Source organism: Camelina sativa, chromosome 15, assembly GCF_030686135.1.
Source record: "Camelina sativa cultivar CO46 ecotype springtype chromosome 15, ASM3068613v1".
In the NCBI taxonomy this organism is placed as follows: domain Eukaryota; kingdom Viridiplantae; phylum Streptophyta; class Magnoliopsida; order Brassicales; family Brassicaceae; genus Camelina; species Camelina sativa.
This window is the reverse complement of record NC_141894.1, coordinates 10,718,919-10,744,810: the sequence shown is the minus strand read 5'-3', so window position 1 is coordinate 10,744,810 and position 25,892 is coordinate 10,718,919. Positions and strand designations below refer to the sequence as shown.

The window sequence follows — 25,892 nt, the reverse complement described above, 5'->3', positions numbered from 1 at the left end:
TCTTGTGAATGACCAAATATTTTTCCAACATACCTCTGAGTTCCGTTTTGAGCGCATATGGTGAGAAAAATTGCAACGCTTTCCTGGATGCTTACTTCATCGGTTTCCATCAAGTGATGGTCCTCCTTAAGTTTTTCACATAGTTTGATGTACACCGGTGGATACATCCGAATTATGTCGTAGCATTGTTTCTCATGACCATGAATTAGTTCATATACGTATCTTCGGCCACGTTCTGGATCTTCATTCATCGGTCTCCTTTCTATACTCATGGAGTAAGGATCCATGAATGATTCTCCAAAGTTAATGCTTCCATCTTCTGCCTCATCATCTTCAAGCATTCTGTAAAACGCTTCCCTCTAAAAAAAACAGAATAATGAATTACTAAGGTGAAAATGGAAGATATTTATAATTTCAAAAACAACAGAAAAATAAAAAATCATTATTCTAAGCCAAACTAAAAACATTCAACAAATGTGAAATAAAAAAGTTTTTTTTTTTGATAAATATTATTAATTAGCTTATTCAGCTGTTCGGCTTATTCCCGCTGTACGCTCGAGATATTTGATCCTAGCATCGTCATTGGGTAGTGTTAGATAAACACGTGCATGCGTCTCGTTGCTTTGAAGCACACTCACCGCTCCCCAATATAAAGAGGAGTCATATTGAAGTCCAGGGAGTGTTAGTAGCGATTCAATTGCACGTTCCAACTTGTTATCTTGGGCTTGCTCATAAATTTCTGTTTGTTTCTTGTAAGCGTCATTTGTCACAAAGTCGTATGAAACTTTTGACGTTGCTCGTTTATGTGTTGAAGATGAAGGACGTGTAGAGTTTCCGTATACATGTTTTGAGCTCTGGTTGTATGAAGACGGTGTTTCGCTCAGGTTTTCTGAAGGCACATCGAAATCATTTCCTAGATTCACTGTTTTAGAATCATTTTCAGTAGCGGTTTCTGACTCCGTATACTGATCCACTCCGAAACCTGGATAGTATCCATCATCAGTACCAATGTGTTTGGTGCTGAAAAGCCGATCCATTCTATCGAGGTCGATAAGAGGATTTGCTCGGAGCTTTGAAGCAATTGGTGTTTCCTATATAATAAAAAAAATTAAAGTTCATTTGAGAGCATGTTGGCTTCCTTTATTATTATCAACTGCTACTGCAACTAACCCAGAATTCGAACTTTTCTTCTTCGAGTTGTTTCCCTTTTGAGCCTTCATCGATTGAGAACCCTAGTGTTTCCAACGAAATCTCTATCTCTCGATTCACTAAAAATCTTCCTAGAGGATATCTCATTTCTCAATACAAAAGTAATCTACGGTGTTCCTAAATTAGGTGTTTCAAAAATTCATCTTCTCCCAAAATTAGAAAATTTCGATTCAGTGGTTTAAGTGAAGAACAATAAAATGGATACATTCGACCACCCATTCATCATCTTTGTCTCCATAGCTCTCTCCGACAGCTTCGGGTCCGCAAAGAATGAAGAATATATATATATATCTTCCAAGTCTTCTTCACTTACTGAAGGTTGTCTCACATCAATCATCATCTGTTCCGTGGTTTAAAGAACTATTCTTATTATTGCACAAAAAATTCATGTACCATCACGCCAACTTGAAAAGTTATACAGTTTCACAAATGTTTTCTATTAAATTTCATTGATATCAAATAACAAAATTAATACGTCTATGAAATTATTCTCTAATTTTGTCGTGCTTGTTCAAATCAATATAGCCTTGTCTTAACCAATTAAAAACCGCTATGTTAACAAATGTTATACTCCTCTGTTTTACAAAGAGTGTCATTTTGACCAACTACACACAAATTAAGAAAAACTTGAATTATACATATATGTCCCTATTTAATGAGTAATTTATTATTAAAATTTAATAGAAAACTTTGAATTAAGGGTAAATTAGAAAATTTGATGTTAAAAATCACAATGGAAATACAAAGTGACATTGTTTGTTTGTGAAACAAAGAAAAACTCCCAGAATGACACTCTTTGTGAAACAAAAAGAGTAATAACGATTACAAAAACTTCTATCTATCCTCGGATTTATCTAGTCAAACACATTCGATCACAATAATAAAGGTAATTGAGGCTGTTATTGTATATGCAAACTAGATTAGGATCCATGCTAGAGCACTGGTTGAAATCCTTTTTATTTATATTATAATTTTAGAAAAAATATAATTTATATGATTGTTTTTAAAAGTTTTTTGGATAAAACATTTTGCAATATGATGGCTTGAAAAAAACACCTATTTTGTAAGTTTTATATTTTTAATTTTGTAATTTTATGTATAAGAAATTGTTATGTTTATTGTTTATTTTTATTTTTATTTTTGAAAATGTTTGGTGAAAGTTTTTAATATGATCCGTGCTTAGTTAAATTTTATTTTCAACTGCACAATAAGATCTCGAAAACCACGATTAAGTATAATAAATTGCCAAATTTTTATTTCTTTTTATGCCTAACAGTATATATTTTGTAACAATACATGGAATATTAAAGATTTTATCTTAGAAATTGTATAAATCATTGGAATATTCTCTTTAAGAAAATTCTTTGGGTATTCTTAAGTGTATTCATATAGCTCACAAATTAACCAATTAATCTATAATCTTTTTTTGTAATCAACCTATATTTAATATATAACATATTTTGTAACCAACTTATAAAATTTGTATAGGGAAAATTTCCAAAAAAATGCCAACTATTTAATATTTTCCAGAAAAAACATGAACTTTTTTGGTTACCAGAAACACACTCAAACTAATTTTTAGTTGACAAAAAATACACAAACTATTATTTTTTTTCCAATTTCTCCTCGTCTCCGTTACAACCGTTAACGGCATTGTGACGGCGTTACTATTTTTGAAAAAAGTTTCAAAAAAAAACACAAACAATTTATTTTTTGCCAGAAAAATACATGAACTTTTTTTTTTGTCAACCATTGGACCACAACTGGCCGGCCCATTAGCCAATTCCTACATTCGTCGGAGCCGAGACTCGATCCCGGGTGTGATGGTGCCTTTTACAAATGGACTTACCTTCTGCCACTGCACTAAGGTCACTTCACATGAACTTTTTTTTTTGCCTAAAAAAAACATAATTTTCCATTTCTTATTTTTCCATTAACAATGTTAGATCATAAGTTCATAACTCATAATTTTCTCTGCTCTCTTGAACTTCATACAAGTTTTCACTACTATTTAGGATAATTAAATTTAAGAACAAAAATACACAATTAGATTAATCGATTTCTAAATTTCTCAATTAATATTATTTTTGGATTTATACCAACTTTACAAAATTTGAAATCTCCACCTTTGTAGACCTATCTCAGCAGGCACACATAGAGGAGGTGTCTTAGCGTATTTCCAAATTTCTCAAATTATAGTTGGCACCTACTCTATCTCGAAATTGAACTTTAAATTTGGAAATACAGGAAGGCCCCTCCTCTATCTCGAAATTGAACTTAAAATTTGGAAATACACGAAGGCACCTCCTCTATCAGTGCCTGCTGAGATAGGTCTACAAAGGTGGAGATTTCTAAATTTGTAAAGTCGGTATAAGTCCAAAAACAACACTAATTGAGAAATTTGGAAATTGATTAATCTAATTGTGTATTATTGAATTTAGTTATCCTAAATAGTAGTGAAAACTTGTATGAATTTCAAGAGAGCTGAGAAAATTATGAGTTATGATCTAACATTGTTAATGGAAAAATAAGAAATAGAAAATTATGTATTTTTTAGGCAAAGAAAAAAAGTTCATGTATTTTTCTGGCAAAAAATAAATAGTTTGTATTTTTTTTCTGGAACTTTTTTCAAAAATAGTAACACCGTCACAATACCGTTAACGGTCGTAACGGAGACGAGGAAAAATTGAAAAAAATAGTTTGTGTATTTTTTGTCAACTAAAAATTAGTTTGAGTGTTTTTACGATAACCAAAAAAATTCATGTTTTTTTCTGGCAAATATTAAATAGTTGGTGTTTTTTTTGAGATTTTTCTCAATTTTAATAGTTTACAAAAAAAAGTGGTGTATTTTTGTTTTATTATATAGGGATGCTGTAACTGTCTAGTTTACTAGTCAACGAAAAGGTTACATTGCCTTAATGATTTTTGACCAGAAAATATTAATGGTGTGTGTACTTTAAGTCTTTAATTTATTTTGAAACTTACGATAAATCAACAATTTCCAAAATATTTTACAAGTTTTTAATTATTAACTTCAAAAGACAAGCAATGCATAACTGATAAACATAAATATTTAGATAACCATAAAATGTTGTTTTTAAAATAAAACATACATCTCGTGTCGTATGTTTTTAAAACACATGTATGTGTATAAAATCGAAAATGTATAATCTAGTTTTAACTTTTATTTATTTTCATACTACATTCTAGATATGCTAGTCTGAAAAATAAATATATTTTTTAAAAATCTTGTAATTAATAAACTTAAGAGCTTTTGACCCTATAAATAACCAACCTTATAACCAGGAACGATATATTCACTAAAGTTTTTTTATAAGCTTTCAAAACACTCCTAATCACAAAATGAAGAATTTCATGAAATTATTTCTATATTTTTCATGTTTATTCACATCCAAAGCGCTCTTACAAGTGCTCTGCTCGGTATAGTGTCTCAGTTATTTGGAAGTAATAGAATCAGATCTTAAATAATATTAAGTACTTTAATTTGAATAAAAAGCTTTTAGTGGCTTTTTTTTTGTATACTGTATAAGAGTATATCTTACTATATTAGATTATTAGAATACATACTGTGTTTGACAAAAAAAAAAAAAAAAAAAAAAAAAAAAAAAAAAAAAGAATACATACTGTATTGTGGAAATGGTCATAAGTAAGATATCACATAGTGTGCGGTAACCTTACGACAATAAACCCTGCATAGAATATCAAACCGAACTGACATTTTTTTTTTTTGATTATGATTCGATTAAAAGAGCTGAACCAGTCGGTTTAAAGATCTTATAATAGGGTAGACTGATTTGCATTCAATAAGTTAAATTAATAGTAATGCAATCGGTTGTTGCGTAGAACACAAGTAGCAAGATTTTGGGATGTGGTTTGCATTAACAAGTTTAATTAATAATAATGCTGCTCCAATGTCCCTTTGCTCATGTCATGAAGCTCACTGTCCCAAAAGCATTCACAAGATAGAGAACAATTTGACCAAGAAAAGTTAGTCTCAGACTCAAAGTCTTCAAGAAAAAATCAAAATATTTGAAATAGTATTGTTTGCAGTACCTGTCCTCAAGCCAGGAGACGCTGAATACATCTCCGAGAAAGGTCTTATACTCAGAAGCACGGGGATATGTCTCAGGACAATATGTTGCAAAGCTGCTCTCTTTCTAGTTAGCTGCAGTCATTGCATATATATTCAGATTGTCCTTTAAGATCCCTTCAAACATGCTTCCAGATTCACATGCTTCAACGTAAATCACCTAACATCCAAAATAAATTATAAGATAAATTTTTAACAATAGTAATGTTGCATTAATACGACATATATAGTAGTAAGTCAGTTCATTGTAAATTTTGTAACAAATTAGCAACAAATCTGCAAAACATAAGCAAAAACTATGCAACTAATACGAATTTGCAATGTTCAAACAGAAACAATAGAAAATATGTCTCAATTATGTTGCAACATCATGATTTGCAACAATATGTTGAATTATTGCAACATTTTTCAATGTTGTAACATTGCAATAATATGAAAATAATTTACTATTTTCTTGTAGTAGATCTAAATGTGAAAAGTATGTTTTCTTGTAGTAGATCTAAATGTGAAAAGTATGTTTTTTTGTTATAAATAATTTATTTTCATATTATTTATTTTTAGAAATAATATGAAAATAACAAAAATTAGATTTACACATTGTAATTATTTTAAGCAATCTAATTTTTGTTATTTTAATAGAAAATATGTCTCAATTATGTTAAGATGATTTATAAATATAAAAAATTGGTTATATATAGGCTTTGATTGGTTGCATTCAAATGTTGTGGTTGGAAACAAACCACTCTGGTAGCTACCAATCAAAACGTTAATTGAAACAATCGGTTCACAAGAATGGTTGGATTTAATGATTAGAATCAGCGTTTAACATTGAATTTTGGTGGTTGGAAGAGTGATTGCAAACTCTCCTCTACATAGTACGTTTGTTTTGGGTGGGTGTACAATAACCTCTTTTGTATTATTTAATTCTTTATCTTTTGCTTATTATATTATTAAATATTCAATATGTCTATAAAATTTAAATTTAAATGTGCATTACAATATATTTAACTGTCATTTTTTTAATATAGATATAAATACTTGTAATTATTGCTATTTCAATAAGTACTTAAATAGTTGTATTTTTATATTACAATAATACATTTTAATTTAATTATATGCTATATAACAAATCTTAGCATGCTATGTGTTCATAATTTATACTTAAAACTTATATATATGAGTTTCGTATAGTAACTATATTTTTCAGGTTTCATTATAATTTTTGGTTTATTAGTTTTTCATCTTATAAAATATTTTAGCTTCCATACTTTTATTGTTTAATTAAATTAATTTCAATTTTTCATAATTTAATATAATTCTTACTATTCCGCTATAATGATTTCAATCAAGTTAAATATTCAATCGCTCTCTTTTTACACACTATCTTTTCTATATGCTATTTTTATCTGATTTCTGTTAACTGTTTTTTCTACAACCGCTCATAATTTTTTAACCATCTTGTTTAAAGGGTCACCAATCTGACCATAGCGGGGTAATTATGCGGTTCACACTTCGTCTACCATAATTTTCAAAATGAGTTTGCGAGATATTACAACCAAACCTACTCATCTTTTTCCTCTATTGTTTAATTCTTTACTACTTACGAGTTCCACAATATGTACATACAATCGATGATTAAAAACTAATCCTTTGTGGGAAGTTTAGGATTCTCTAATGCACATGAGTTCTTCTATATGTCAGATAAAGTGCTTGAATGTGTATTAGAGCTACCCGAGCATGCACTCAGTTCCTCCTGCAACGGAAGCATTTCAAATATTTTCAATTTAAGTTAACAAAGATGATGGATAGGAAATGTTGAAATTGGTAAGATAATGTCCAATACTCATAACTTGTGGCAAGAGGATAGATAGGAAATCCAAACTTTTTAGCCCTAAATCTAAAATCCCGAGAAATTTTTTTAATTCTCACACAAATAAGATTCGCTCTCAAGTGATGGCTATTACGAATGTGTTTACCACCTTTTGCGATTGGAAAGGAGTAAACTTTCAAAACTCAGCGAAAAGGATTTACAAATTACATAGACTTTAGAAAGCTGGAGAAGTTACATAACAATGAACAAAAAACAAAAAAAAATTAATCAATCCTTTTCTTTTGCATCAAGATTACAACAAATTGTTTTAAACTTTTCAATCAACTCATCATCGATTTGTGGCGAAAGCAAAGTCATCGTCGTCTACTAACCGAGAAGCAAAGACGTTATTGGATGCGAAATCATTATCAAACTCTCCTCCTTCCTTTAACCTCTCTATCTTCTCCACTGCATCCATCATCTCTATCCTCCTTTCTTCATCTTCTTCGCAACAACTCAACCCTATCTTCAAAAGGTTTAGCATCTCTGCTTTGCAGTTCTTCTTCCCAAACATTTCCTTGTCAAACACGTCACCCGTTTTCTTCTCCTTAACCATGTTACTCACCCAAGTCACGAGGCTCATGTTTGCATCGTACCCTTGGCTTAGGTAATTCTCTGGAAAATTACCTGTTAAAAGCTCCAAGATCAAAACCCCGAGGCACCAAACATCTGTCTTCTTTTTTAGTGGAAGCCATTCAAGATCGTGACCAGTGGCTTCTTGAAATCCTTTTCTAATTCTCGCTTTACTCTCTTTCTTTAGAGGGTCACTACGCCAATTAATAAGCTCCATCTCAGTCTCATATAATTCAAGAAAATGATGAACCATACTATCGGTCCATTGAAGCTTCGGCTTTATATCATATTATTTATTTACATACACATAATTAGTCAAGATAATTTTGTACTACAGTAGGATAGACATCACTAGAAAATAAATATATCAACTAAATAGGTACCTCTCTCGCATTTGATGATTGTTCACGATAAGCCATACCTATAATAAATTATAATGTAAACATCTTAACAACAAAATAAAAGTTTCTAAATAAATGGTGTTGATATAATTAAATAATGGTGTTAGACTAAAATTTACCGCAAAATCCAAGCTTAATTTGCAGAGATGTTTGCACTCATCCGATGGGAATGAAATTTATGTGAGTGTAGAAAACAGGTATGAAAGGTTGCTCTTTTATAATAGTAAATAAGTATACAAAAAAGATTAGTTTAATAATAAAAAGTATGCAAGTCTTTAGAAAATACCCATATAATAGGTTTTAGTTTGTTCATCGCACCCAAAAAAAAGTTTTAGTTTGTTCATCGCACAAAAAAAAAAGTTTTAGTTTGTCTTAAAATTTAAAGAAATTAGAATAAATATATATTAGAAAAAGAAAAAAAAAAGGCACGCTGAAAAACCCACAAAATGTGGGTTTTATAGTTTATGAATAAATGGCTAAAATCTTGAAAAATCTGGTTTTCCTAAATTTTTAAAAATCTATTTTTCTCAAAATTGTGAATGGCATAGAAAGTTGATTTTACAGAATCTAAAGCCAAAAACTACACCAAAATCAGGTGCCGTTCAAGGCCATAGTTTTAAAAACGATTTGCGTCTTGCAGAGATATTATAACTAACCTACTCATCTTTTTCCCTCTATTGTTTTCTTCTTTACGACTTTATACATTGTTAACATACAACTTTTATAATTACATAGCTTTAACAAACTAAAAAGACAAGAATGGCCATGGCTTAGAGAGAAAATAAGAAGACAAGAATGGCCTCACTCCATGTCTTTCAACAGAGACAATAATGTCAGTTAACCCTCTTCGTTTTGGTCTGAGATAAAAAAAAAAATGGAAAATGTGAGATTTGATGGACAAAACACATGTTAATGTTACACAAGATGATTGAAACTAATCATTTGAGGTGGGAAGTTTAGGATTCTCTAATGTACCTGAGTTGTTCTCTGTGTCAGATAAAGTGCTTGAATGTGTATTAGAGCTATCCGAGCATACGCTGAGTTCATCCTGCAGCGGAAGTATTTTCAAATATTTTCAATATAAGATGAGGATTAGATACAAAATGTTGAAATTGCTAAGATCATTTTCAAAACTCACAACTGGTGGCAAGGAGACTTGGCTATGATTTGGTGTTAGGCCTCTGCTTAAGTTGAACATCATCCATTCCATATTCGCATCTGCACGAGCTCTCAGTCTATTGAGCTCTGGTAAAACCTCTTTGCCGAGGTCTGGCCGGTCTTTCCTTCTCAGCTGTGCACATTTAAGTGCAATCTTTGCCAAAGAAGTAGCTTCTTCCACAGGCCAATTAGGCACTACTGGATCTAACATGTCCTTGAATGTGCCTTGCTCCATCGCTTGCTCAACGGTATAAGACAAACCCGTTGGTCTTTTGGCAGTGAGCAGTTCGAGAAGCAAGATACCAAAGGAGTAGACATCAGACTTCACACCGAGCATTCCAGTTTGTTGGTACTCCGGATCAATGTAACAGAAAGTCCCAGCAGTTGATGTGACGTGGCACTGCGTTACGTTTTCAGCAACTGCAGGCACTAGTTTAGCTAGTCCAACATCCCCTATTTTGCTTACGTAGTTTTGGTCAATCAAAATGTTTCCAGGTTTCAGATCACGGTGCACTATAGGCTCTGGTTTCGTCTGGTGAAGGAAGAGCAGACCCGTCGCAACTTCTGCTGCAATTCGGAACCTGTGCTCCCATGAGAGTGGTGGCGTGTTTTCATATCTATAGAGCCTATCAGCTAAACTGCCTTTGGCCATATACTCATAAACAAGCACTCCATATTCTGGACATGCTCCAATAAGTAGCACCATATGCGGATGTCTTATGCAGCTAAGAACTTCCACCTGCAACAATTATCAATAGTGAACAAACATCTAATCCAAATTCCTATTTTGATTATTTTATGAATTTAGGCTAGCTTTACCTCTCTTTGAAATTGAGATCTTCCTTGAGCTGCATCTGGTCTCAAAACTTTAATAGCAACAGGGGTATGATCAAGATAACCTTTATAAACAGGACCATAGCCGCCTTCGCCTATCTTATTAGCCTTGTCAAATGAGTTGGTGGCTTCTTCAATCTCACCAATAACATACCTCCGATATCTCAAATTGGAATCCGAGAAAGATCCTGCAGCTTCTATGGCTCTTCTTTGTGTTTCGAGATCTGCTATCTTGCTTGCTGTTTCAGAGGCATCCATGGCAGCTTTGTTTGCTCTCTCTTTTTCCAATATTGACTTTGTAGATTTCTCCGATATCTGTCTTTCTTGCACCCATCCTTCGTCTTCCATTTTCTGACGTTGGAGCTCCTTTGCCTTTGATCCCAAGTTAAAAAAATTCCTTCAGTCAACACTGCTCAAGAATATCTTATTCACAGTCACAGGGACGGTTTTACTTTAATACTATTATTTTACCTCTTGCTTTGCTGCTAGGGCTTCTCTGCAAGCTGATCCATACATGTCAATTGTGTGTTTCAGTTCCTGTTTCAATCTCCTCATCTCAGCTTCGACTTCTTCCTGTACATTTCAGGAAAACATATATATAGTAACCATTCACGTAGGAAAACATGTATTGCTGCTGTCTATAAGACTATAACGAATCACACGCAACTTACCAAGTTTTGTGGCGAACAAGAACAAGAGGACCGACCGCTATCTTGTGAGACGAAGGAGAAATCATGTTGGATATTAGTGTCATTAAACCTGATTCCTAGACGCATAGAGTGTCCAGAGCCTGTTGACATTCTTGGAGTTAAACCAGAAGAATCAGGAAAGTCATAGATGAAGGAAGGGCTTCCAGTAGTGCTTAAACTCGGCCTCCCTGAGCTCACGAAAGATATGTCAGACCTTCCAGTACTTGTACTTGGCCTGCCTGAGCTTGTGGTACTTGGTCTGCCTGAGCTTGTGGTACTTCGTCGGCCTGAGCTTGCGGTACTTGGCCTGCCTGAGGAAACAAATGATATGTCGTTCTCCGAGTCTGACAAATCATAGAATGAGTTTGGGTAATTTGATGTTCTCGCCTTAGGTGACCTGTCGATGATATTAACGCAAATGAAAGAAAAAAAAGATAAGGTTTTTGTCGTCTTAAAAAGTAGGATCAGTGTTTCTTGGCAAAGAGAAAAGACCCTCATGAAACATTACTTTCCATAATCTTCAAAGGAGCTAGCAGTCGAAGACCTTGCCGGAGTCCTATCTGTTTGTAACAATATCAAGATGAGTGCAGTTCTACATGTGTTAAGCCCCAAAGAAAACTATGTAATGATAATTGTACCTCTAAAGCTCATGGTGTTCCTGAACTTTTCGTAGTTACAGATTTCAGAGTGGTTTTCAATTTGACCCATAAGAGGAGACCGATAAGGAGCATCTCGTGAGGCATAGCGGACTGATGATATCTTCCCCTTGGAAATGACGTAAACTGTACAGAAATCAGGTGCTGCTTTCGCTACGTTGCTCGGTGTATCAGAAATCTTAAATTTTCTGTATGATTGGATAGAAAATAAACACTTAAAAAAGGAGACAAATAGAAAAGAAGTTCTCAAATTTGATATAGGAAGGAAGAGAATTTTTATATTATAAATCACCTCATGAATCCATGCCTCGATGGGGCACCAAGAACCAAATTCTCAATGATGCCAGAGGAAACATATTCCGTAAGGGACTTGACTATGTTGTCATCCTCAAGTGTAACGTCAAGGCATTGTATCTATAGGGGAAACAGTTATTAACTACCAGAGGCTTTGCTATACCCAATTCATGGGTTCGCCTTAGAAACAAAGCTTTGTAAGCACGGAACAGAGATGAGGTTTTTATTTACCTCTTTTCGACTGCAGTAGCAATGGAACGTCACAAAAAGACTCTCGGCTTGCTTATGTTTCTCTGCAGAAATCTCAACTGCAAAAACCCATATGCGCACCACAAAAGAAACTTTAAATCTGCAACAACCTCAACACCTAGAACAACAACAACAACACCAAGATGGGGTTTGTGTAATATAAAGAACATAACATCAACAGACCTGAATCAGATGATGATGATTTGAGGATGACATGGAGGAGGATAATGGTTTGACCTTTGGAGACAAGATGATCAGCAGCCCATTTGAGAGCATGTTGGCTTCCTTTGTTATTATCAACTGCTACTGCAACTAACCCAGAATTCGAACTTTTCTTCTTCGAGTTGTTTCCCTTTTGAGCCTTCATCGATTGAGAACCCTAGTGTTTCCAACGAAATCTCTATCTCTCGATTCACTAAAAATCTTCCTAGAGGATATCTCATTTCTCAATACAAAAGTAATCTACGGTGTTCCTAAATTAGGTGTTTCAAAAATTCCTCTTCTCCCAAAATTAGAAAATTTCGATTCAGTGGTTTAAGTGAAGAACAATAAAATGGATACATTCGACCACCCATTCATCATCTTTGTCTCCATAGCTCTCTCCGACAGCTTCGGGTCCGCAAAGAATGAAGAATATATATATATATCTTCCAAGTCTTCTTCACTTACTGAAGGTTGTCTCACATCAATCATCATCTGTTCCGTGTTAAGCTTTCGATTTTGAAGAGCTGAACCAGTCGGTTTAAAGAACTATTCTTATTATTGCACAATAAATTCATGTACCATCACGCCAACTTAAAAAGTTATACAGTTTCACAAATGTTTTCTATTAAATTTCATTGATATCAAATAACAAAATTAATACGTCTATGAGATTATTCTCTAATTTTGTCGTGCTTGTTCAAATTATTCTTACTTTGAAAAGTCGCATACTAGAAATACAAAGTAAAAACCGCTATGTTAACAAATGTTATAATAACGATTACAAAAACTGCTATCTATCTATATACATGTATACTCATATCCTCGGATTTATCCAGTCAAACACATTCGATCACAATAATAAAGGCAATTGAGGCTGTTACTGTATATGCAAACTAGACTAAGAGCACAGATTAAAATTTATTTTATTTATATTACAATTTTATATAAAATATAATTTATGTGATTATTTTTAAAAGATTTTTTGGATAAAACATTATGCAATAAAATCATATGCTAAATATGATTGCTTGAAAAAAGACACTTATTCTCTAAATTTTATATTGTTAATGATTCTAGATAAGTACCCGTGCTATAACACTGGTTAAATTTTATTTTATACAAAATTTTGTATATTTTATATTTTAAAATAACATTTTAATATGTTGTCTTAGGTTATATATGTGAAGTTATTTTAACAATGTATATTCTACATCATGACGAATGATATTATAAGACATAATTTTGTAAATTTGAATTTAAAAATTCAAATTTTGACCCGTTACTCAATAAAAATTTTAGTTCAATATACATTATTTCTAAAGAATAATATTACTAAAGCTTGAATATTTTATAGATTGAACAATTTATATTTGTTTAAAAAAAATCAACATATGGTATATCGAGAAATAAAACTATTTTTAATTATAATAAATAATATGATAATTTATTTGTTTCACAAAATAGACTCATATATAAAAAAGAGAGGTGAAGTATAATGATAATTAATAAATTAATATGTTAAGTTAATCAAAAGATTTTATTTGATGAATAATTTAATAAAGTCAATTAATATGGTAAGTTAGATGATATGATTCTGTAGAATATTCTCTTTAAAAATTTTGGTATAACCTATTTGTAACCAATTAATCTATCATTAATGTATAACATATTTGTAACCAACTTATTAAAATTATATAGTTTACAAAACAATACTGTGTACTTCCGTTTTATTATAAAGGGGATGCTAGTTTACTAGTCAACGAAAAGGTTCCTTTTCCTTAATGATCTTTGACCAGAAAAATATACAATTTATTTTGATACTTATGATAAATCAACAATTTCCAAAACATTTTACAAGTTTTTAATGAGTAACTTTAAAAGACAAGCAATGCATAACTGTTAAACATAAATATTTAGATAACCATAAAATGTTGTTTTAAAAATAAAACATACATCTCGTGTGTTTTTTTTTTTGACAACAGAGAATAAGATTAGCTTCAATGAGCCAATACGAAGGGACATTGTTTACATTGGTAATTAAATGCGGAACTGTGCGAACACGCCGCGCAAAATTATCCGCTCTACCATTCTGTGAACGAGGGACGTAGACTAAGGAGAAAGACGCGAACTCCTCTTTATCAGCCTGAATGTCCTCCAAATAAAGCGTAAATGCTGGCCACTCGGAAGGCGAAGACACCATCTTCACTAAGTCGGAGCAGTCGGTGAGAAAGACAACAGATTGGTTATCCGCTCCAATCATACAGCGCATAGCCCAAACAAGGGCTTCAATCTCAGCATGAAAAGGGGATAGACTACGGTAAAGGTTGGCAGCCCCCATAGTGGGACCATCACCCAAGGGAGATGTGCAAAACCATCTTCGACCCGCATAACGATCTGTTGCTTTCCAAGAACCATCCACAAAACACATATAACTCGTCAAAGACCGAGGGACCCCTACTCTATCACTACCACAGAGACCAGCCGCAGTGGTAATATCCGAAGGTAACACCATATCCTGTGTTTGGGCTAAAGTCCATGCTTTCTCCTCATCCCTGCCAGTCGCAAGATTGCTAGAGGGTTTGAATCCAGATTACCGAACAGTTTGTCATTGAAAGCTTTCCAAATATACCACAAAATCCATGGATATAAATCCTGTGTTGGTACATTTTTAAACCGCCAAAAAAAGAAATCCATGTTTGTGAAAACAGACTCCGAAGGGAAAACACCTGGGGCCGTCGGAAATGACGACAAAGCCCAGACCTGTTTAGCTGGTGGACATTCAAAGAGAGTATGATTAATCTCTCCTCCTGAAAACCACATAGAACACACATTGCATCACAGCTCATACCACGTTTCCGGAGATTAGCGGTAACTGCCACATAACCCGATACAACTTGCCACAAAAAATGACGGAGTTGGTGGACACCGGAGCTTCCACACAAAGGCCTGAAGAGGTATAATATCTGGTCCAAATACTTTTGACTTAGCGGAAGCCGTCGTATTCAAACGAAGAGTATGGTACCCTGATTTTACCAAATATTTACCAGACTTGGTAAAATGCCATCCCAGCAAATCCGGTTTATCCGGTTGTCGCAATGGTAAGGCAGAAATTATGGCAACATCTTCCGGTACAAACGTAACCGTAGGCTGAGCCATATCCCAGGAGTTAGAACTCCTGTCAATAAGATTTAAAACTCGGAGCAGAGGGTCAGAAGGTGACCCTGTGCTCAGTGTTGGTCTCGGGGATTGAGCAGGGATCCAGGGGTCAGTCCATACAGAAATGGAAGCCCCTGATTCTACCCGTTTAATAAGTCCTTTGTTAACCAGAGAGCGAGCAGAAACCATACTCCGCCACCCATAAGACGGCGAGTAAAATCGAAAAATGTATAATCTAGTTTTAATTTTTATTTATTTAATTTTCATATTACATTCTATATATGTTAGCTAGTCTGTGTAGAAGACAAAGATCCAACACTCTTGTTGGGCCTCGACAATTCAATACCACTTGAAGTCCAAATCCAAAGTCAGCACAAGATGACAAAGACTAAAGCAGTCTCGTCTTCAAAATAGAGGAACATTAGTACGGTGAAGACGTTCCACTCCAATCCAAACAGGTTCAAGGTTCTGCAACCTCAAACCGATGAGTCACTCACTACAGCTGGAGGATAAGGTTACTTTAGGAGCTCTAGATTGTTCTACTCTTATATATATATATATATAAAAGAAGAGATGTAAAGACCTAATGTATTCAGTCAAGTAAATACAAAAGTATCATTCAAGTCTCCCTTTTTGTATTTCAAATCCGTTCATGGTATCAGAGCCTTTGTAAACCTTCACGGGTGAAGCAATGGCGACTTATCATTTCCCGGATAATGTTCATGTCTCAAGTTCTGTTACACTGAAGCTCAACGACACCAACTACTTGTTGTGGAAGACACATTTTGAGTCCTTATTGTCTAGTCAGAAGCTCATTGGGTTCATCAATGGAGCTTTCACGGTTCCAGCCCAAACACGTCTTGTCGTCAACGGTGAAGTCAACACCGAAGTCCCGAATCCTGAATATGAAGCTTGGTTCTGCACTGACCAGCTTGTCAGATCTTGGTTCTTCGGTACTCTGTCAGAAGAAGTCCTCGGTCATGTCTACAATCTAGCCACTTCTCGTCAGATCTGGATCTGCCTTGCCGAGAACTTCAACAAGAGCAGTGTTGCCAGGGAGTTCTCTCTTCGTCGAAGTCTCCAGCTGCTGTCAAAACGAGATAAGTCTTTGTCTGCTTACTGTCGAGAGTTCAAAACCATTTACGACTCTCTTAGCTCCATTGGGAAACTGGTTGATGAATATATGAAGATATTTGGGTTCCTCAATGGTCTAGGCAGAGAATACGACCCGATTACGACAGTGGTACAAAGTTCTCTAAGGGAACTTCCATCTCCTACTTTCAATGATGTTATCTCTGAGGTTCAAGGGTTTGACAACAAGCTCCAGTCTTTGAGAACACAGATGCGACTACGCCTCATCTCGTCTTCAACACTCAAAAGACAAATCCTTGCGATCCTCAGTACTTGTCTACACAACGTGCACTACAACAAATATGCACATTGTTAACCAGAGAAAAACGCTATCATAGGTCTTTGATAGCGTTTTCATGAGCGCTGTTTTAGGGCACTGTTATTATATGTACCCCATATACAATAGCACTTATTACGTATGCTATGTTATAAAAATATAACATAGCTTTAAGAAATTGCTATATTATCAAGATCATAATTTTGAAAAAATTTATACAACATTTGTTTTTTCGTGCTATGTTATAGTTTTATAGCATAGCTCTAATAAACTGCTGTATTATCAAGATTATAATTTTGCAAAAATTTATACAATATTTAATTTTTCGTGCTATGTTATACATATCTAATATAGCTGTTGCGAAATGCTGTTTTATCTTGTTTACTGTGCTATGGTATATTCTTTTATCATAACGTTTACCTGTACTTTTATAGCATTTTCTGATATGTGATTATAGCACACATAACCTGTTTTATAAAATCTCATAAAATCTGATTAATAAACGTCTCAGATCCAAAATACATAACAAAAGTCTCAAGAACATCAGTTTACCATCAAAGTCTCAAGAACATCCAAAATAAACAAGCAATCTCAAGTACTTAACATTACACAATAAAACCATCAGTTTAAGACATAATGACCTTGTTCTCTGGCCAAGCAATGCAGGAGCTAAGTGCATCTTCAATAATCTCTATTTCATCGGATGGCCTCCAAACTTTTACATTTTTCACCTTCACAACATCTATCCACACTTTAACTGCATTAGAACCCAAGCGAGTAAAGTGAACCTTATGTTCTGGATCATTTGTTCCCCATCGTCCTTCAGCCACAACCCTATTCTTTTCAGTTAAATCCATCAACTTGCACTTCTTATTCTCCTTGGAAATAACTTTATTAATGCGCTGCCATGTTTACAATATAAACCATCAGTCATCATATAATTAACAAAAACAACTTCATAACATATGAAAACACTTACTGGAGACTTCCTGAGAGGAGACTGTGATGGTAAAGTATTCTTTATTGGTGATATTGGACCCGTTGCATCATCAACAGGAGACTCAGAACCAGATGCAGACTTAGAAGACATAGATGCAGATTTGGCCTGCGATGCAGCCTTTGAAGCTGTTGCTGAAGTTTTGGACTCTGTAGCAGACTTAGAAGCTGTGGCTGCAGACTTGGCCTTTGATGCAGACAAAGAAGCATGTGATGTAGCATTCTGACCAGTTGGAGTTGAGGGATTTTCAAAATCAACCTTACTCAGGGGCCAAGATACGTAAGCCATCAAACAGTCCTCAAGAAATGACATTTCAGCTGTAGGTCTCCATAGTGATGTATCAGGCTGCTTTACTGAATCCACAAATACTTTAACTGCTTTTGGTCCAAGAGGAATTCCGTTAACCAACGCACTTGGTTCTTGTGTCTCCCAACGCCCCTCAGCAACAATGACATCACCCTTAGACAAATCCAATAGTTTACATTTGTTTCCTTGTATACCCTGTTAAACACAATCAGTAAACAAATCCAATATAATTAATTAGCATTATAGACAGGGGTAATACATTGCTAACACATTGCTAGAAATTATAAATACCATAGGGGCAATGTCTTCCATTTGGATGTTGTTGTCTACCAGTCTACACTTATCAGTTGGCCATGCGATTATATGTCCAACAGCTTCTTTCATATGAAAGATCTTTTGTGCAGGTCTCCATAGAAATGCATCTGGTTTATATGCAGCTTCAACTAACACTTTGAGATCATAAGGGCCAAGACGACAGTCATTCACTATGTCATCCGGATCAGAAGAAAGAATCCGACCCTCACCAACATTTTCATCAATGTCAGACCAATCAACAAACACACACTTAGGATGTGCTCTTTTGTTTACACTCTGCAACAATTTCATGAGCAACTAAGAATCATAAACGACACTAAGAAGAATCACTTAGCTGATATGAAAAGAAGTAAGAATATGTTACTCTTGCAGCTGAGTTTTCATCCATTTCAGCTTCTGGTCTCTGTAACATAAACAAAAATAACATCAATTTATATTACTCTAACTGGCTGATGAATAGTAGAGAACTCTTAAGTATCTAACCTGATTCTTGATTCTGCCAAGTTCACTTTCCAAGGCATTGACCTGTTTTACTAATTTTACTTGCCGCTCTTCCATTTCAGCCATACACTTGCTCTGCATTTGTAAACAAGCTAATTTGGTCTTACTCATGCCTCTACCCATTGCCCTCAGCCTACCAGAATTGTCAGGTCCTAAAAGCTTGGCGAGGTGATCTTCATCTGGATTTGTTAAAAATGCTGGAGCATCACTTCCACCAATTTCAGCTGCTTTTTGCTGAAAAACATAAAGACAGTTTCAGGTTTTACTAGTCGATAACACACTATTTACTGGTGTACAACTCTATTCAGACTTACAATCAAATCAGCTGCATTCGTATCTACTGGTGTACCATCCTTTTTGGTGCGAGACTTGATCCAAACATCTAGTCTTGTCACGCTGGAAGGATCTTCACTTTCAGCTTTCTGTTCCAGAAAACAAAATTTCAGTAACAGTACAAGCACTATGTATAATAATAAACAACATAGTTGTAGTATATATGCTTGCCATTTCTTCTGTTAGTCTGCTGATCCCTTTACGACTAGTGGTGTGAGGTATCTGATTCTTTCTTTTTGCTTTATATTTCTCACTCACAGCCTAATAATGAAACATGTTAATTACTAATCACCAATCAACTACTAAACAATTATAATCACAAGTAATTACCTTAAATGCAGCACTAGTTTTGAGTTTGACAAATTTTTGCCAATCAACAGGACCAATATTTGGTGGTCTCAAATTCATCCTCTCTTGGTTATTTGCAGCCAAATTTATAGCCTTCACCGTGACAGACTTGTGTGATCGCCACAAATGTCCCATCTGGTGAATCACAGATATCCTTTGCCAATCTTCATCAAGCTCAAACCTTGCCTGCATTCACTTACACTCACACCATAACTATAAAAGTAAACATGTTCAATTGAGAGACTTTTTAAAAACAAAAAAAAATTCTTGTTACCTGAACAGATCTCCAGAGAAGTGTTTTAAGATCTGGACTCACTTTCTTCCAGTTAGGTATGTTGATAGGGATGTGTTCTCGCATCAATGTCCCTACATATGATGCCAACTTGACTGACCCTGGACCAACCGCTACTCCAAGTACATTGTAATCAACTTTCACTCTAACAGATGGATCCTTGGCTAGGTTTTTCATCTTTGTTGGTCCTCGTTTTCTTTTACGCGTAGCAGGCTGCTCATGTTCTTCAGACAACACAAACTCTCCTACTGGTTCTTCTGGTTGCTGTTGAGTTTGTGGTTCTTCGGAATGATGCTCCTCTTCCTCCACATGCTGTTCTGTTGCTACAGGTTGGGCCTCCACATGCTGTTCTGTTGCTACAGGTTGGGCCTCCACAGTACAAATAAACTCAGGTTCGTCATCATCCTTAGACTTTCTCTTTCTTTTTCCTCCACCCTTCTTCCCTCCAACCTTCTTTTTAGTTCCACCCATTTTAATTCACCTGCGTAAACAGAAAATTAATCACTTAGAACAGAAACTTAATCACGCGTGAAAGAGGCAGTCGTTTCAATCAAAGCAGGGGAAGAGGAGGCTATTCAAGCAGAGGTCAAGGTTTCTCTCAGCATCAGTCCTCTCCTCAACCTACTGGACAAGAACAGTCTGTCAAATATGCAGTCGTGTAGTGCTACAACAGGTTTGATAACAACTATCAAGCCGAGGCTCATCAGGCTTTCTCGTCTCTACAAATCTCAGATGATACAGGTAAGGAGTGGCATCCTGACTTTGGTGCTTCTGCTCATGTCACATCGTCTACCAACATGCTCCAATCTGCTTCCGCATACACCGAGAATGATACTGTTCAGGTTGGTGATGGAACCTTCCCCCCTATTTGATAACTCTCTAATTTACATGTTTTTAGCATCATTTTTGTCCATATTTTGCATTGTTTATACCTTTAACTTAGCATTTTTAGGTCATTAACTGTAGAAATTCACTTTTAGGCCATTTAGGGTTTTGCATTCTTGCATTTGCACATTTTGGATGAAAACGGGTACTTTAGAGCCTAAAAAGAGCAAAAAGAAGGGTTAACAAGTTGCAGCTATCACAAGGAACGAACTGTTACATTTATAGGGTTTACACAGAAGCATCAAGAAGGAAAAAGGAGGCACCCGACCATACCACCCGATAATTACCACATAGCACCTGGTCGAGTTCATGATGAGACCTGCAAATATCGACTCGAATGAAGATTTTACGATGGGATTAAGCTTCTGAGTTCTTCATCAAAGTTATAGGATATCGAGTTATCTTTCCAAAGGTGGTGATTTGAAGCCAATCGGATGTGCGGTTCAAAAGTTATTCCTGTTATAGTAAGCGTATATACATCCAGATCGAAGAATGGAACCATCCGATCACCTATCCGATCATGCACCCGAAGGGGAGCTCGAGTTCCACCTCGTGTAGCATGGTCGGATACCTGCTGACGTGGCCGCTGTCATGGCTAGGTCAACCTGTTTCTTTATAAATACCCCCTCTTAGCCCTATTTTCAAGAGACAAGAGGCGAGAGCCGCTTCTACTCTTTTCTTAGCATTTCTTTTCATGTTTCTGTTCTTCTTTCAACTTGAATTCTGTTTACATTTTGCTATTGCTTCTTTTTAATAAAATGTTTATCTCTTTCTCATCTTTATGATTATGCAATTTTTATTTATTTCTGGGTTTATGTTCTTTGCCATGAGATCGGAGTAGTGAATCAAAGTTTCAAGGGATGGGATAGACAATTTTGTGTTCTTGATCGGTTAGGATTTCTTAGATTGGTTGTTTATGTTTTATAAATTCCCTTCTAGATTGGTGTTCTTAATGCTATCAACAAACCGAGAGGGTAAGATTAGATCTAGGGTGTTTTACCACTGAGAGGTGTAGATGAAATGCTTGAATCAATCAATGCTAGAGATTTACTCACTTAGCCTAAGAGATTAGATGAGTAAGGAGTTTATTGACAATAATGAATCGGTTTGTACTACCTGCTTGGTCATGTTTCTCCAACGAGAGTTAGGTAGGGGAGTGATCAAGGTTGATTGTTTCTATCACAAGAGTGTTTTAACAAGATTTTAGAGATTCATTGTCTAGGGAATATTTGCTTGAGGCATGTAGGACATCCATACTGGTCAGGAACACTTAGGAGTCGATTACCCCATCCTTAGAAGCTTTCGTATCTTGATTGTTTACTGTTTTTATATCAACCCGACCACCAACCCGATCAGGTACTCGATCACCTGCATCGTGTGGTACTTCGAGTTGTTCTTGATTTTTGTTCTTTTTGTTTTCTTATTTTTGTTCACCTTAGGTTGTTAGACAAAACCCCTATTATTGCTTGGCTTGACTTGCATTGTTATGATCATATCTTATCTGCTAGCCTCCAATGGAAGTTTCATGAATAGAGATGTAGCTGAAGGTTGGGAATTAGTAGAGAATCTTGCTCAATGCGATGCAAATTACAGTGAGGAATATGATTTCAGCTTAAAGGGAGGTGTTGATTCTGAGGAAGGGCATAGGAAGGAACTAAAGGCCTTAAATGAGAAGCTTGAGAAGCTAGATAAATTCCGTCTAACCCAACAGGAGCAAGTAAATGTTGTCTGTGAAGATGAGCAGTTTATGGTCCAAATCTATCCTCCATAACATCCCAAGCAGGCCCCTGCTCAAGATCAAGAACTGACGAATATGCTTCAGCAAGTTCTACAAGGTCAAGCTAATGGAGCTATATAAACAGCTAGGCTGTTTACAGAGATGAACAACAAACTGGACTACATTAACAATGCCCTTAATCTCAATATTGAAGATTTGACCTCCAGACTTCATCACCTAGAAAGCTTAGCTGCTTCTACTTGTTCAGGACAACTCCTAGGGACATCAATACTCCATCAAAGGGAGTTGGCTACTATCCATGCTATCACCTTAAGCGAGTTACCTGCCTATGAAGAAAACATTACAATCATTGGGGACAATGCAGTTCAAGATGGGGAGGATTTATGTGAAAATCATTATGTAGTATTTGAGGGTGTAAATGGGCCAAAAGCAGAGATTTTCGCAGCATATGAGGAAGCTCCAAGGGGAGCACGACCCCATAACACGACCCAATGTTCGAGTTCATGTTCGGGTCCATGGTCGGATCATACTCCAGCTCTTCCAGAACGCCCAGATTCAATCTCCAAGCTTCCCCAACAGCTAGAGTCAAGAAATTCCGCATCTGATGGGTTGTCAGCACTTCAAAATACTAACATTCTCAAGGATTCTGTGAGGGAGTTGACAACTACAGTGAAAAAGATCAGTGGGAAAATCACGAAACTTCAAGGGAAAGTCAGTGGTTCTTCCTCAAAGAAAGCAAAGCAAGGGCTGCATATAACGATGAGGAATAACACTTTTAGCATTAATCCTGGAAAAAGAAGAAAAATGAAATCTCAGGGAATAGAGAGGACTTCATCTCCTCTCTATAAATCTTCCAAAGCATGAGAATGATGAAAAGTCAAGCTTAGTGACTTTAAACAAGCTCACTTGGGAGGAAGTCCCAAAGGTATCCTTCTAAATATGGCTTAAGTTTTTTTTTTGTTGTTTTGATTTCTTTTCTTTAGTGTCTTTGAATTCTAGGAATAATAAAAAAAAAAACATTAAGTGTTAGGGGGATATTTGAATGAGCTAGAGCCTATCCGATGCCAAACCCGATGGGGTACCCGATGCATGACTCGGATGCTGGTCCGAGCAACAGGTCCTCACACAACAACGAGCTCACTGATGAGCCAAATCCAGTAACCACTAGACCTGAGATCAAGCTTGAGGGTATGCATTGGGAAGCATGGACGTTGTTGTGACTTCCTTCTTCACCAACCCATGAGGTACCACATTCATCCAACCTTTGTAAATAACATTGCATTTAGTTTTATTTTATTTTGTGTGATTCTTGGATTCTTTTTCAGACTTTTATTTACAGAGAAACTGTGTAATTTAAGTTTGGGGGAGGGTCCTAGAATGTATATAACATTTTTATTTTCTTATTTCAAATTTTTGCATGCTAGTTTTATTCATTTGAGTCTGCTTCTATGTATATTGAAAAAACCCAAATTTTTTTGGAAAATTTACAAATTAAAAAAAAAAAAAGTGTTCATGTAGTTGCATTTACATATTAGGATTGAGTCTAGTTTGCTTCACATAGGATTGTTGCATATGCATCTTAGGGACAATGATTAAAACTACCTTGTTTAAAATCAAACCTTAGGATTGAAGCTATAGCCCTTAATCACAGTTCATTATTGCTAGATCAATCTTTGGGAAAAAATGAAAAATCTTTGCTTAGAAACTTTTGTTTTTTGAATGCTTCCTCCACTTGCTTGAACATTGGAACATCTCTATATTATTGGACTTTATTTGAACTTAAATTGTTTTGCTTATGAAATTTGAATACTTGCTCATGGTAACTCTAAACTTGGGTTAGCATTCTATTTTTACCAATCTTTTCGTTTAACCCGATTTGATTTTCCCCACCCTTGAACCCAAACCTTTCTTTCAAACCTTGTTGTGAATTGTTGAGTGAGGTTTTTTTCATTGTGCTATTGGTTGTGAAACCTTGAGAGTATTGAGAACGACAAAGAACTGCCTCTTGCTTTAGCTAAGTTAGAATTTGAACTAGCTGATAGATTCGGTTTTGAAAGATAGGTGGTTAGCATGTTTATTTGGGTTGGGTTGAGGAATAAAGAAAGAAAAAAGGGAAAAGAAGTCCCTAAGGTTATAATCAATTAGATCTAAGTCTCTAAAAAAAAAAAAAGAGAAAAAGATCTTGCTATAGTCTCCTAGAAAGAAAAAAATATATATATACATATTAGGAGTTTAGCAAAGAAAGAAAAGAAAAAAAAATAAAAAGAGAGAAGAGAGCTAGATGTTTAAAGTTTAAAGCTTAGGGATTACAAAAAAAAAAGAGTTAAAATCAAGGATGTGGATAGTTTAATTCTAGGGCGTTTGATAAAAAAAAAAAACAAAAAGTGAATGAGAAAAGGGTAAATCATCAAGAGTTAAGTTTTGTATGCCCAAACTGTTCTCAATCTTAGATAGTTTTCACAACTGTCTAGCATTCCTTCTTTTGAGAGAAAACCACCCAAAGAATTTGTTTGAAACCACCTTACTAAAAAGTCTTACCCTTGCAAACCGATTGAGCTTGATTCACCTTCCATTTGCAAGAATTCGCCAAACAGTTAATTGAATGTGAAAGAGATGTTCTTTACTTTTAGTTGGAGGTTGAGCTAGATCGATGCATGGTAATAAGCATAGAAAAGTATTTGTATGTATGTTGATTGATCTTAGCACCATTAAACTATCTTTAAGGACTATAGCTTGAATCCTTCGCTTAGCATATAAAGGTTATGAGTCCCCGTTTTTAAGACGCACCCTCCTACTTCCTTGCTAGAGGACTAGCAAGATTTAAGTTTGAGGGTCTGATAACTCTCTAATTTACATGTTTTTAGCATCATTTTTTGTCCATATTTTGCATTGCTTATATCCTTAACTTAGCATTTTTAGGTCATTAACTGTAGGAATTCACTTTTAGGTCATTTAGGGTGTTGCATTCTTGCATTTGCACATTTGGATGAAAACAAGTACTTTAGAGCCTAAAAAGAGCAAAAAGAAGAGTTAACAAGTTGCAACTATCACAAGGAATGAAGAGTTTATTGCTTGGCTTGACTTGCATTGTTCTGATCATATCTTATCTGCTAGCATAACAACCATTTGGATTGATAACCCTTTGTACTACAACTGCATAGGGAATTGATACCCTGGGTGAAAATCCTGTTTATCACTATCACTGGATCAACTACCATCTCTTCTTCGAAAGGTACAATTCCCTTAAATGATGTCCTAGTTTGTCCAGACATAAATAAATCTCTTCTTTCTGTGTCCAAGCTTTGTGATGATTATCCGTGTGGAGTATATTTTGACTCTAATAAAGTATGTGTTATTGATATAAA

At 35.1% G+C, this 25,892-nt stretch overlaps 4 protein-coding genes across 4 annotated transcripts; all 4 read right to left on the bottom strand.

Moving 5' to 3' along the window:
- Positions 1-8,685: 8,685 nt before the first annotated feature.
- On the bottom strand, positions 8,686-12,815 carry LOC104765897 (U-box domain-containing protein 35). The gene is made up of 11 exons (XM_087487671.1): positions 12,228-12,815; positions 12,027-12,103; positions 11,794-11,915; positions 11,484-11,689; positions 11,354-11,405; positions 10,828-11,242; positions 10,628-10,729; positions 10,142-10,528; positions 9,303-10,061; positions 9,140-9,212; positions 8,686-9,021 (listed from the first exon to the last, which is right to left on the bottom strand). Exons 1-11 carry the CDS (start codon positions 12,409-12,411, stop codon positions 9,002-9,004), a joined length of 2,397 nt encoding a protein of 798 aa, XP_087343797.1. The 5' UTR covers positions 12,412-12,815; the 3' UTR covers positions 8,686-9,001.
- Positions 12,816-14,122: 1,307 nt separating this feature from the next.
- Positions 14,123-15,593, bottom strand: LOC147926480 (uncharacterized). Its single transcript, XM_087487079.1, has 4 exons — positions 15,293-15,593; positions 14,959-15,055; positions 14,261-14,800; positions 14,123-14,144 (listed from the first exon to the last, which is right to left on the bottom strand). The coding sequence occupies exons 1-4, from the start codon at positions 15,591-15,593 to the stop codon at positions 14,123-14,125; spliced, it is 960 nt and encodes a 319-aa protein (XP_087343205.1).
- Positions 15,594-17,282: 1,689 nt separating this feature from the next.
- On the bottom strand, positions 17,283-19,511 carry LOC147926479 (uncharacterized). The gene is made up of 7 exons (XM_087487647.1): positions 19,436-19,511; positions 19,246-19,353; positions 18,914-19,165; positions 18,795-18,833; positions 18,407-18,706; positions 17,792-18,310; positions 17,283-17,714 (listed from the first exon to the last, which is right to left on the bottom strand). Exons 1-7 carry the CDS (start codon positions 19,436-19,438, stop codon positions 17,439-17,441), a joined length of 1,497 nt encoding a protein of 498 aa, XP_087343773.1. The 5' UTR covers positions 19,439-19,511; the 3' UTR covers positions 17,283-17,438.
- Positions 19,512-19,532: 21 nt separating this feature from the next.
- Positions 19,533-20,413, bottom strand: LOC147926478 (uncharacterized). Its single transcript, XM_087487648.1, has 2 exons — positions 19,887-20,413; positions 19,533-19,798 (listed from the first exon to the last, which is right to left on the bottom strand). The coding sequence occupies exons 1-2, from the start codon at positions 20,373-20,375 to the stop codon at positions 19,553-19,555; spliced, it is 735 nt and encodes a 244-aa protein (XP_087343774.1). The 5' UTR covers positions 20,376-20,413; the 3' UTR covers positions 19,533-19,552.
- Between the last annotated feature and the right edge of the window lie 5,479 nt (positions 20,414-25,892).

What these genes read in the sequence shown, in the direction of transcription:
- LOC104765897 (XM_087487671.1), bottom strand. Translation starts at nt 12,411, where the DNA reads ATGAAGGCTCAAAAGGGAAACAACTCGAAGAAGAAAAGTTCGAATTCT. An exon ending in ATCATCATCATCTGATTCAG is followed by an intron (nt 12,104 to 12,227) that starts GTCTGTTGATGT and finishes GGGTTTTTGCAG; the next exon opens with TTGAGATTTCTGCAGAGAAA. An exon ending in TGACACAGAGAACAACTCAG is followed by an intron (nt 9,022 to 9,139) that starts GTACATTAGAGA and finishes TTTTTATCTCAG; the next exon opens with ACCAAAACGAAGAGGGTTAA.
- LOC147926480 (XM_087487079.1), bottom strand. Translation starts at nt 15,593, where the DNA reads ATGGTTTCTGCTCGCTCTCTGGTTAACAAAGGACTTATTAAACGGGTA. An exon ending in CCAGGTGTTTTCCCTTCGGA is followed by an intron (nt 14,801 to 14,958) that starts GTCTGTTTTCAC and finishes TGCGACTGGCAG; the next exon opens with GGATGAGGAGAAAGCATGGA. An exon ending in AATGTAAACAATGTCCCTTC is followed by an intron (nt 14,145 to 14,260) that starts GTATTGGCTCAT and finishes TATGTTTAACAG; the next exon opens with TTATGCATTGCTTGTCTTTT.
- LOC147926479 (XM_087487647.1), bottom strand. An exon ending in ATGAAAACTCAGCTGCAAGA is followed by an intron (nt 18,707 to 18,794) that starts GTAACATATTCT and finishes AAATTGTTGCAG; the next exon opens with AGTGTAAACAAAAGAGCACA. An exon ending in CTCCTCTCAGGAAGTCTCCA is followed by an intron (nt 17,715 to 17,791) that starts GTAAGTGTTTTC and finishes TAAACATGGCAG; the next exon opens with CGCATTAATAAAGTTATTTC.
- LOC147926478 (XM_087487648.1), bottom strand. Translation starts at nt 20,375, where the DNA reads ATGGGTGGAACTAAAAAGAAGGTTGGAGGGAAGAAGGGTGGAGGAAAA. An exon ending in TTCTCTGGAGATCTGTTCAG is followed by an intron (nt 19,799 to 19,886) that starts GTAACAAGAATT and finishes AAGTGAATGCAG; the next exon opens with GCAAGGTTTGAGCTTGATGA.